This window comes from Microchirus variegatus (genome assembly GCF_963457635.1).
Source record: "Microchirus variegatus genome assembly, chromosome: 16".
NCBI lineage: Eukaryota > Metazoa > Chordata > Actinopteri > Pleuronectiformes > Soleidae > Microchirus > Microchirus variegatus.
Window position 1 is genome coordinate 2,142,899 of NC_139817.1, and position 12,085 is coordinate 2,154,983.

Consider the following 12,085-nt stretch of genomic DNA (forward strand, 5'->3'; position numbering starts at 1 on the left):
GATTCATTTCCTGGTTGTAAACAAACGCACGAGGAAATTAAATACACATTTTTAACTGTTTTGTGGGTCTTTAATTTTGCCAACTTCCTGTCTTCATGACCGAGCACATTAAAATACGTCCAGTAGGTGGCACTGTGACTTAAACGTTGTCTCGTAGATGTTTTTTCAGGTGGAGTAAATGCTCAAAAAAGCCACACATTTTAACGTAAATACCTCGTCAAAAGCGAGGTCAGGGCTATGGAATGCTAACGCGCTTGCTAACGTGCTAGCCAACAGTATTCTCAACTGTGTAATCCTAACCTGTGAACATTACAGGAAATGGAAACGTAAATAAACCCCTTTGGTGCGTAATTGACACCAGAACGTGGCCGCTAGCTAACATCACAAGAAGAAATGACTAAAATCAAAAAGGCCGACTTTGTAGTTTTCGTCGCGAAACTTGCTTTGGACACGCCCCTTCAATAAAACAGTGGGGGAGGAGTTTGTCGGAGAATGGCAGTGAATCAGAAAAAAAAATCTCACCCATCAAAATGGCCGACTTCCTGTTGGGCAAATTCAACAATTATGAGAGAATTAAAGTAAATGTTGTGTATGGGGGCGTGGTTTAAATGTGTGACCACACCCCCCCAAACACGTACAACGTAAAAATAAGCAACAAAAACGCTATAATCAAAATGGCTGACTTTGGTCACACTCGGATAGTTTGTCGGAGAATGGCCGACTTCCTGTTCAAATTCAACAACTATGAGAATTTTTTTTTTTGTAAATCCTATGTTTTCTAATGTTTGGGGGTGTGGTTTAAATGTGTGACCACGCCCCCACACATTAGAACAAAATCACTATATCAAAACAGTGCAGTGTTAGCTTTGTCCTGATGGTGGCGCCAGAGGATCAGGTCGTCATGGAAACAAGTGAAACGACAACAGCAGACGTGACTTTTATGATCACATGTATTTGAATAAATAAAAACGTACAGAGTTAAATTTTTCTTAGACGTTAACGTGAAACTTTACAAAACGCTGTGGTGCGTTTAAGTGACGCGGGAGAAAACACAAAAAGAGAAAAAGCTCCTAGAAGCATTTTTACAGTGCAAACTGTCATTTTGATCAGCGTGGATACATTCAGTCAATCAATCAATAACACGATAATCAATAACACTGAGGAGACGACGTCTCAACTGAAAACAAACACTGAGTTCGCTTTGATCGACACGCGGCTGCAAATCAATCAGTCGACTGATCAATAATCAATCTGTAACAGTGTCGCCAATGTTTGAGTTTAAGCAACTTTTCATATTTTTATTAGTTTCAAACGTTTTTAGTCTGAAAAACAAAATTTGGTCAAAGAAGAAAATTTTGCTATTTTTGAGAATTTCAAAAAAAAATGTCAGAAATTTTTTTTTAATTAAGGGACAAAATGTTTTCCCCTCAAAAATATTCTTGAATTGGAAACATTTTAAGAGGAATTTTTATTTTCCACAAAAAAAATTTTGAATTTCAAAAAAATGTTTTGAAAATTGAAATTAAAAAAAAAAAAAAGTTTTTGAAAATTTTAGCCAAAAATGAACTCCTCTCGTTTGTAATTGGATACATTTATATTTAAGTAATTTTTTTTGATTTATTATTTTCACTTTTCGTGAATTCTCTCTTTTGACCTTTTCTTTAATTTAAGTTAGTTTTTAGTTAATAAAGAAAAACACGTGATTAGTTCTTAAATCTCGATGTTAGCGTCGTAAATCACGACTTTTCAGTTCAGTTCAGTTAAACGATGAAGACGAGGAAAAAAAAGAATCGCTGACAGGTTTTTTTTTCCGTGACTTTAAGGCGTTTCAGGAATCGGACGGAGGGAAAATCGCGACAAGTTTGAAACATCGTCAGAACTTTTCTTAGTTTTTCAGTCTTTTTCTTCCCTTTTTTTAAAAAACCTTCTTCACGTCTTTTTTTGTTTGTTTTCAAGTCAGTTTCCAGTTCCTGTTTGTTTTTAAACTGAAGAGCAAAAGGTTAAAGGTCAAGGTCGTCGTTTCTTCCCTTCACGGCGAGACATCGGAGTCGCGTCCGTGTATCCGGAAAAAAAAAAAAACACGGTGGAAAAAGCTCAGGTGCATTGTGGGTAACAATGTTGCATCATGGGTAGTATGATGTTCCAGGTAGGCTGGTTTTTAACAAAGAGAACGACGATTAAACGCGACGCAAAAAAACACACACAAAAAAAATCGACTCCAGACGAGTCGAGTGTAGAGTATTTAAAAAAACGGGATGAAGGGGGCGGGGCTTTGTGTGAAGTGGGCGGCGGTTAAAAAGCAGAAGCGTCTCCGTCCCGACGACTGAAGCAGCGGAATATTTACAAAAAACATTCTTCACGTCCGTCCTGCTCAGAGTTCGGGGGCCGACGCCCCCGTTCACGCGCTGAGGTCACGTGATCCCGTTTCCACGGAGACGACCTTTGTCGACACAGCAGGAGCTGAAGAGGAGGAGGAGGAGGAGGAGCAAGAGGAGGAGGAGGAGGAGGCACTTCCTGAATGGCTGGTTTTTGTTTGTCCCTCCGGGCTGAAGCGGGTGGTTTGGTTGTGGTCTCAGTCTGGACACCGGGGGGCGCTGCTGTGTCTCGGTGGCCTGATGCAGGAGGCACTTGGTACAGAGATGCTCTGAGGACGAGGAAGGGGGCGGAGCCTAAATCCACCCTGCTATGTCATCAGGATGGGCTTCTGCCGCACCTCCAGGATGTCTGCGCACACACACACACACACACAATTATAGTTAATTTAAGTCATTTATTTAACTTTTAGAACGAGAAACTGACGTTTGTAAACCCGCTCACTCTCCCTGCACCAAAGCCCATAGAGAAAATCATCGATTTAAGCTAGTGCGGATACAGGAGTTGTTGATCCACTGCTGCCTCTTATTCGGCTTTTAAAAAACCGTCGTTCCGATTTACGTCAGTGACACAAAGTGACCACACGAGGCAGCAGTGGACCAGCAGCTCCTGTGTCCGCACTAGCTTAAATCGATGGTTTTCTCTACGGGGTTTGGTGTGGGGTTTAAAAACTGTCAGTTTCCTGTTGTAAAGACGTGTTCTTAAGACATCGTAGGCCGTTTTTCGCGGTTTTCAGACCGCGTCACGCTCGTTTCCTGCTCCTCGCTAGCTCCTCGCTAGCGTCGTAAAAATGTTTATTTACCTGTGGTGATGCGGTGCAGCGGCAGCGTGACGTAGGTCAGGTGCGAGTAAAGCAGGAAGTAATCCTCGGCCCGGTTCAGTTTGAGCCACGAGCCGACGAGCGAGCGGCCGGTGCCCGACAGCGAGCGCGAGCGAAGGTTCGTGGCCGCGTGAAGATCTGAGGCGAACGAAAACACGACAAATCACGACACGGCACTTTTTTTACAGCAGTTATTATTATAATAATTTTTTTTTAAATACCTTCGTCTTCCTCCTCCCTGAAAAACTCCTCGCTGTCGTTGGCCGAGTGCGATTTCTTCATCTCCGCGATTCGGTTCCGCGGAGCTTTGCGTCGCAGCGACGGCGAGAAGAAGGAGGGGCGGTTCCTCTCCGGGGTGGGCGGCGTGCTGAAGGACGTCACCTGGAGGGGAAATACGACAAAATCAACAAAGTCGGAAAAAAAACCTGCAAATGTATCGTTAGCGCTCTACGTGGTATTTTTAGCGTACACAAACTAAAGCGAACGAATAATGTTAACGAATAAAAATTAAACTATAATATGTGTACGAAATACATCCGACAAAAGCGCAATTAGCGCTAAAAGTAGCCGTGTGTTTTGTCATCCGAGTTCCGACGACAAATGGAACGCGCCAATACGGCACCAGTGACCTGGTTTCACCTCCTCGTTCGTACGAGTTTGTTGAGTGAATCTGACGTGAGGAAGTGAAACTTCCTGTTTCCTGTTTCGGAGGAGTTTCAGGATCCTGTTTTTTTTTTTTTTAACCGCACTTCAAGAATCTTAAAGTCGTAGAAAATAACAAAACCAAACTTCCTGTTTCGCGTGTAAAGACAAAATAAACATTCACTCGCTCACTCACGTTTTACACTCATTCATGTAATTTAAGCTAAATTAGCACATGCTAATTTAAGCTAAATTAGCACAAGCTAATTTAAGCTAAATTAGCACAAGCTAATTTAAGCTAAATTAGCACAAGCTAATTTAAGCTAAATTAGCACAAGCTAATTTAAGATGAATTAGCACAAGCTAATTTAAGCTAAATTAGCACAAGCTAATTTAAGCTAAATTAGCACAAGCTAATTTATCGTACACTTTAAACTGATTAAAATGAACCGTTAACTTTGCTAAAAACACTTAAATTACAAAAAAAAAAGTAACGGATCCAGATCAGATCCCTGTGGAACACCAACGTCAGAACTGATACTTTACTCGAAAGTATTTAAACTATCATTTAAATACTTTAATAATAAATAAATAAACGTCGGTTTCCCGCTCACCCTCTCGTGCAGCGGGGACACCTGGTCCTCCTCGGTGCCGCAGGGGGACGTGTCCCCCGTGGGGACCCTGCTGACGGCCATCTCGGCGTGACCTTTGCCCTGCGGGCCCTTCATCCTCACAAACTCCATGTTGTTGTATTTGTAGAAGCCGAACGACATGCGCTGGGCCATCTTAGCCGCGACGCTAACCTGAAAGACAGGCGTCCGTTAGCGCTTAGAAGAGAGTAAGAATTGTTTTACTTGATTTTTTTTTTTTACATATTAAGCATAAAGGTGGATACATCGAAGCCACGTGCGCAGATTAATGCTAACATGGAAGCTAACGCTAACGCTTTTTAAAAAATATAAATGTATTTTTTTTTCATATATTTATATTTTTTGTACATAAAAACAGACAAACATTTCAAGAAACATTTATTAGCGTTAGCATCCGTGTTAGCGTTAATCCGAGCATATGGCTTCCATTTACACTAAATATGTAAAACAAACACAAAAATAATGTGTGAACATAAAACAGGCTTGTATTTAGCATGTTAGCATGACATTTATAGTAGCAGAAAAAGAAAATTAATTTTACGTTTACAATTTTAAATGCCGTCTTAACTACTCTTTTTTTTTTTTTTTTTATAGCATTTTAGCATCATTTCCTTATACAGTCGTTCCAGTGTTTGTACTTCCATGCTAACGCGCTAACGTGCCAACTTGACGCATCTCACCCGGTTGTCGTAGACCTTCTTCAGCGCCTCGTAGCGGATGGAGCCCTGGAAGATGACGCCCTGGAAGGTGTTGCTCTTGTCGCTCGCCACGAGTTCCACGCAGACCATCTCGCCCTCGCCGACCGTCATGTCGCTGAACACCTGCCGAACGATCCGCGTCAAATATAAACGATATGAACTCAAACGTTAAAATACGCACGGGCGCGTCACCGCGTTACCTCCTCGAAGTTGTCGATCATGAAGAAAATGTTGGGGTAGCTCATCTTTGACTCCTCCCCTTTGCTGTCCATGGCGTGTTTACTGGGCGACGCAAACACTTCCTGTGAGACGAGGACACAAATAGAGATTAAAGATGGCCGCCGCGTCGAAGGGCGAGGACGTCGGTCGCACCGCCGCGGTCTTACCTGACACTTCTTCTTGTGGACATGGATGTCGCCGGCGTCCGAGCGCGTGCAGACGGCGCACGTCACCACGTAGTCCAGCTGCAAGAAGACACGTGCGTTCAGGGGACGTGGACATGTGGACATGTGGTGGACATGTGGGGACATTTGAGGACGCGTGTCCTCTGTCGAGTGTTATTAATCACCTTCTGCAGGATGAGGTTCAGGTAGACGCTCTCCTCCCAGTCGATGTCGGGGTCGCCGAGGCCGGGCAGCTTCTTGGAGTCGCGCCTGTAAACCTCCACCTCCACCTGGAAAACCACCAAACAGGTAAAAAACATCGGTGACACGGAGGCTGCTGTAGGGGGCGACAGAGAGGCGACGCTGAAGTTCTAATTTTAAAATGTTAAATTAAGTAAAGGACTTATAGCTGCGACGGTAAAGGTAAGAGCAACAAGAACATTTGTTAGCATTTGAGCATGCATTTTTGAGGACAATTTTTTCAGTTTCACACCTTAGAAGTGAGGACACTTTGCAAACGGGGGACATTTTGGAGACCTCGCGTTCGGGTAAGGATTAAGTTAAGGGCTTATAGCTGTGATGGTTAAGGTTAGAGGTCAAGGAATGAGATGGTCGAAGCAGAATGTGTGTATGTTTGTGAGGACCATTTTAGTTTAGTTTTACACCTTAGAAGTGAGGACAGTTTGAAAACGGGGGACATTTTGGTGACTTTGAGTTAGGGTTAAGTTAAGGGCTTACAGCTGTGATGGTAAAGGTAAGAGGTCAAGCAATGTCCTCACTGAGACAGACAAACCAGAATACGTGTGTTTGTGAGGACAATTTTTTTTTGTTTTACACCTTAGAAGTGAGGACAGTTTGAACACGGGGGACATTTTGGTGACTAACCCTTTGAGTTAGGGTTAAGTTAAGGGCTTACAGCTGTGATGGTAAAGGTAAGAGGTCAAGGAATGCCGTCATTTAAGCATGTGTTTTCTAGGACAATTTATTTTGTTATACACCTTAGAAGTGAGGACACTCTGAAAACGGGGGACAATTTGGAAACCTGGAGTTAGGGTTAAGTTAAGGGCTTACAGCTGTTATTGTAAAGGTAAGAGGTCAAGGATTGCCCTCATTTAAGCATGCGTTTGCGGGGACATTTTTTTAGTTTCACACCTTAGAAGTGAGGACACTTTGAAAACGGGGGACATTTTGGAGACCTTGAGTTTGGGTTAAGTTAAGGGATTATGGGTGTGATGGTAAAGGTAAGAGGTCAAGGAATGCCCTCATTTAAGCATGCGTTTTTGATGACAATTTTTTTGTTTCACACCTTAGAAGTGAGGACACTTTGAAAACGGGGGATATTTTGGTGACTTTGAGTTAGGGTTAAGTTAAGGGCTTACAGCTGTGATGGTAAAGGTAAGAAGTTAAGGAATGTCCTCATTTACGCATGCGTTTGCGAAGACATTTTTTTAGTTTCACACCTTAGAAGTGAGGACACTTTGAAAACGGGGGACATTTTGGAGACCTCGAGTTAGGGTTAAGTTAAGAGCTTATAGCTGTGATGGTTAAGGTCCTCACTGAGACAGATGAGGCAGAATGTGTGTGTGTGTGTGTGTGTGTGTGTGTGTGTGTGTGTGTTTTGTCTTTATAGAGAGAAGTTAAAGGTCGACGAGTCCTCGGGGAGATACGATGTTTCCATGTGTCACATTTCATTTCACTCACGCGCCGTTTAAGAGCACGGGGACTGTTGCCATGGTTACACTGCGAGGAAAAAAAAGGGAAGGTGCATGATGGGAAATCCCCCTTTGATGTGATCTGTTTGTCTGGAACAATAACGCGATGAAGAAGATGACGATGATGATGATGATGATGACGGCAGCTTTTTAAGTCGACCTGGACGCAGGACATTAGCGAGTTACCGTGGCGACCGCGGACAGATGTAGGATAAAGACAAAGGGCAGAAAACATGATTATGAAGAGAGAGTTTTTGTCGCAATTAATCCGATAAAAATAACGCAGTGTCGCAGAGTTGTACGTTGTTTTTTACGTGAATTAAAGTTAATCGTCACCTTCTTGCCGTCCGAGTTGTCCTCGCCGACGTACGACAACTTCCTGCGGACGTAGAACAACATGTCGTCCTGACGCGGCGTCCACTTCTCCATGAAGTACGTGGAAAACATCCAGGTCCAGAAGACGATTCGGTCGTCTTTGAAACAGCCTGAAGAAAAAAAAAAAGAAAAAAACATCAACAAAACGTTTGAATATTAAGATTAAAAACTAGCCTTTTTTTATTAAACGTTAAAAACGGTCAATATGTCGATTTAGATAAATCTCAGTTTTTAACTTAACGCCACGTCATCTTCTGCCTGCTCGCCTGGCAACAGTTGCCGGGCAGGTGTGTGTGTGTGTGTGTGTGTGTGTGTGAAGGGCAGCAGAGCCTGAAGGTGACGAGATCAAACAGAATCGATTTCTTTAACATTTGACTTTGTTTTCAAAATAAAAGCTTCTGAAACACAGTCTGAATAATTTATGAGGTGTTTTTTTTGTGATGTTCCTCTTGTTTTTTTCTTTCTAAACAAATGTAAACAACAGCTGATGATGTCACGTGACCCGATGATACACTTTGTATCCGTGTCTCATGTCATTTAGCCGTGATGTTCTTCAGGTCACATGGAAATTAGCAACACTTTAAAACTCTTGAATCAGTCATCACATGTTTGTTTCTAGAGAACCATGTTCACCACTTTAAGAACCATTTAAATACATTATAAAACCTTGTTAACACAAATTAAAACGATTCAATTAAGTCTATAACTTTTCTAACTAGCATTAGAACCACTTAGTAATGTCAAGAACTTTGCTAACTAGCATTAGAACCACTTAGTAATGTCTAGAACTTTGCTAACTAGCATTAGAACAACTTCATAATGTCTATAACTTTGCTAACTAGCATTAGAACCACTTAGTAATGTCAAGAACTTTGCTAACTAGCATTAGAACAACTTCATAATGTCTATAACTTTGCTAACTACCATTAGAACCACTTAGTAATGTCTAGAACGTTGCTAACTAGCATTAGAACCACTTAGTGATGTCTAGAACTTTGCTAACAATCATTAGAACCACTTAGTGATGTCTAGAATTTTGCTAACTAGCATTAGAACCACTTAGTGATGTCTAGAACTTTGCTAACTACATTAGAACCACTTAGTATTGTCTAGAACTTTGCTAACAATCATTAAAACCACATAGTAACGTCTAGAACTTTGCTAACTAGCATTAGAACCACTTAGCAATGTCTATAACTTTGCTAACTAGCATTAGAACCACTTAGTAATGTCTAGAACTTTGCTAACTAGCATTAGAACCACTTAGCAATGTCTATAACTTTGCTAACTAGCATTAGAACCACTTAGTAATGTCTATAACTTTGCTAACTAGCATTAGAACCACTTAGTGACGTCTATAACTTTGCTAAATAGCATTAGAACCACTTCATAATGTCTATAACTTTGCTAACTAGCATTAGAACCACTTGGTAATGTCTAGAACTTTGCTAACTAGCTTACGCACAACATAAAAACACTCTAGAGCCTTTTTAAACAGCATTTAGAACACATCAGAACTGCTGGATTAAGCCTGGAACCACATTCAAGAGCATAAGAACCACTTGCTAATTTCTAGAACTTAATTTACCTTCTTTAGAACCACTTAAAACAATTCTAAAACCTCTTTAAAGAGCATTAGAAGCACCGAATACATTTGAGAACTTTGTAAACACGCAGTAAAACTGTGAACTCAAGTCTGGAACCACGTTTGTGAGCTTTAGAACCGCGTTTTTGAAGCCTCAGAACCATTTAATACAATTTAAAACGAAGCATTAGAAATTAAGAATCGACAGAATCACAACTGGTTTCTCAAAAAGTGAATTTACAAGTTCAAAAAGGATTGTTTTTGTAGAACATGTGCATGTGTGTGTGTGTGTGTGTGTCAGTTCCTCAGACCATGATGTTTAAAAAATAATGCCTGCGTCTATTTTTAGCAACAGTTTCTGCAAAATCATGTTCTTCATTCAAACTCTGTCGGTGTTTTTTAAAGTTATTATATAAGTGTTCAGTCACGGCCGCAGTGACCTGGAAAAACACATTCACTAAAAATTAATCATTTAACGTCCGACTTTAAAGTGAATATTTTACTTAAAATCTACAATAAAAAAGGGGGGAAAAAACTCATCAAACACTTGTGTGAAAGTGAAAAACAAGAGGAAATGAAGCTGATGGACCTGTCAATCAACACTGATCGGATCAATAACACAGTTAATTGATCAGTGAAGCGTTAGAAATCACCTGATTACTCACAGGTTTGTGAATGTAATCAGTTAAAGGGACAGTTTAGATAAGCTTATGTTAATACGTCACATGACCAAACAGGTACAGCAGGATTCCGGCATTTTAAATAAAAAATAAAATAAAAAATAAACATAGCTACAACAGTCTACGACATCTTAAAAACTATTTTTCCCTTTAAGACAAAGTCGTTCCTAAATTAAACTCAACTTTGTGTCACTTTGTAAACCCGCTCACTCTCCCCACACCAAACCCCATAGAGAAAACCAGTGATTTTTAGCTCGCAGGTAAAACAGGAGCTGCTGGTCCACTGCTGCCCCGTGTGGCCACTTTGCGTCACTGCGGTGAATCAGAACAACGGACTTCAAACGCCGAATTAGCCCCAAAAAAATCACGTACGAACTCACTGAAGAAGGCGGAAGTGGTTTGAAGACGTTAAAATCGCGGATTTTCTCTATGGGATTTGGTTCGAGAGAGAAAACTAGCAAACTTTAGCGGTGAGTAATGACAGGTTAGCGCAGCAGAGGGCGCTCACGGCTCGGTGTCAGAAGGACCGTTTTTAAAACAACAATAAACGATCACTTTGACCGCGTGAGGAGCCTCAGGATTTGGTCCTGGGGCCCCCACACAAAATCAAAGACAACCGGGACAGGGACAGACAGAGACCCGGGGACCGGGACCGGGCCCGGGGGGTGTCTCGGCTCGGCTCACCCAGCCCGCTGATCTCCTGGCGGATGTTGAGTCGGTTCCTCTCGTCGGCGATGGCCTTCAGCATGTGCTGCAGGGAACCGTCCGTGTCTCCGTCCTCCTCCGCGGGGCCGACCACGACCGACTGACACAAACCGGGGAAGGACGCCATCTCCGCGCCGCACGGCTCATGACAGTCCGGGCTCCGCGCTCCAGACGGCCCCGGTGCGGGGAGCGGGAGGAGCAGGAGGAGAGGGTAAGGGGAGGAAGGAAGGAAGGAGGAGCCTCTCGAACTGGTCCGTCCTCTGAAATAAACCCCGACCAAGCTCCGGACACGGGGTTCCGGCCCGTGTGACAGCCGTGACCGGGAGGACGGAGCTGACAGGTCGGGCTGCTGGAGCGGGAGGTGTCGGTGGTTATGGTGGTTAGAGGAGGAGGAGGAGGAGGAGGAGGAGGAGGGAGGGAGGGGGTCAGCTGGAAACACCCCTCACACTTCCGGTAACAACACGAGGCTCTTAAAGAGACACACCACCTGAATTTACCGCTAACTAACACTAACTTCCGCTTTTATCTAAAACATGACATCATATTTCATAGTTTATACGTTTAAATCACAGCTACGTTAGCTTTAAAGAGCTAATGTTATGAATTATTGAACGTTTTATGTGAATCAGAAACCTCAGTTATTTGGCGGGTGTGCAAATCAAACTCACCCCAGTCAGTAAGCGCTGCTGCTCAACGAGACAAGAGAGACCCCGCCCGCCCGGATTACACAAAACATGCTAATACTACAACTACTACGATTACTAAAACTACTACGACTAAAAAATAATCAAGGTTTTGGAAACTTTTTGTAAGTTTACGTGCCGAAATATCTATATTACACAAAAATTGTGATTAAATAACAAAAAAATGATTATATTTAAATGTTATTTCTTAAGCTTATTTTTTGTTTTATGCATCAACAACCGTATATTCTTGTGTGTTTGTGTCCCTTTGTCGATAAATAACCAGTGTAATTAGCGAAGAAATACAAAATATATACAAGTCAAACTCCATCGTACATGTCTCCGCCAACATTCAAGTAAGCTCCGCCCGTCCGTGAGGCCGGAGTCGGTCAACGAACGCACCCTTTGTCTGGAGACAAAAGGTGACGTAATGTGTTAGAGAATTCTTTTTTCTTTGTCGTTCAAAAACTTTATTGATAACGTCACATATTACAACTCAGCTGCTGTGATTGTTGTGTGTTTTTATTTATTTATGTTAATCATTATTATAATGTTTAGTGTTAATATTATTCGTTAATTTATTCGTTTTTTTGGTTCATAAAATTATTTAAAAATATTTAATTAAAAATGTTATATTATACAAAAATAAGGTGTCAGTCATGGGAGTATTATTGAACATTTTAAGTAAAAACAGGCTCCCCCTTGTGGCACTTCAAAGTAAATCACTAGGACTGTATGTTTGCGAGTCACACACACACACACACATTCTTGTACTTGCT

General features: G+C 41.9%; 1 protein-coding gene across 1 annotated transcript; it reads right to left on the bottom strand.

Moving 5' to 3' along the window:
• Window positions 1–956: 956 nt before the first annotated feature.
• kiaa0930 lies at window positions 957–10,985 on the bottom strand. Its single transcript, XM_083902602.1, has 10 exons — window positions 10,603–10,985; window positions 7,615–7,763; window positions 5,752–5,856; window positions 5,570–5,647; window positions 5,384–5,485; window positions 5,166–5,306; window positions 4,450–4,638; window positions 3,415–3,574; window positions 3,176–3,331; window positions 957–2,724 (listed from the first exon to the last, which is right to left on the bottom strand). The coding sequence occupies exons 1-10, from the start codon at window positions 10,748–10,750 to the stop codon at window positions 2,684–2,686; spliced, it is 1,269 nt and encodes a 422-aa protein (XP_083758728.1). The 5' UTR covers window positions 10,751–10,985; the 3' UTR covers window positions 957–2,683.
• Between the last annotated feature and the right edge of the window lie 1,100 nt (window positions 10,986–12,085).

Excerpts from the sequence above, each read along its gene's own strand:
- kiaa0930 (XM_083902602.1), bottom strand. The coding sequence starts at position 10,750 with ATGGCGTCCTTCCCCGGTTTGTGTCAGTCGGTCGTGGTCGGCCCCGCG. Across the intron at positions 5,486-5,569 it reads TCCACAAGAAGAAGTGTCAG|GAAGTGTTTGCGTCGCCCAG; the intron begins GTAAGACCGCGG and ends CTCGTCTCACAG. Across the intron at positions 3,332-3,414 it reads CAGGGAGGAGGAAGACGAAG|ATCTTCACGCGGCCACGAAC; the intron begins GTATTTAAAAAA and ends CGTTCGCCTCAG.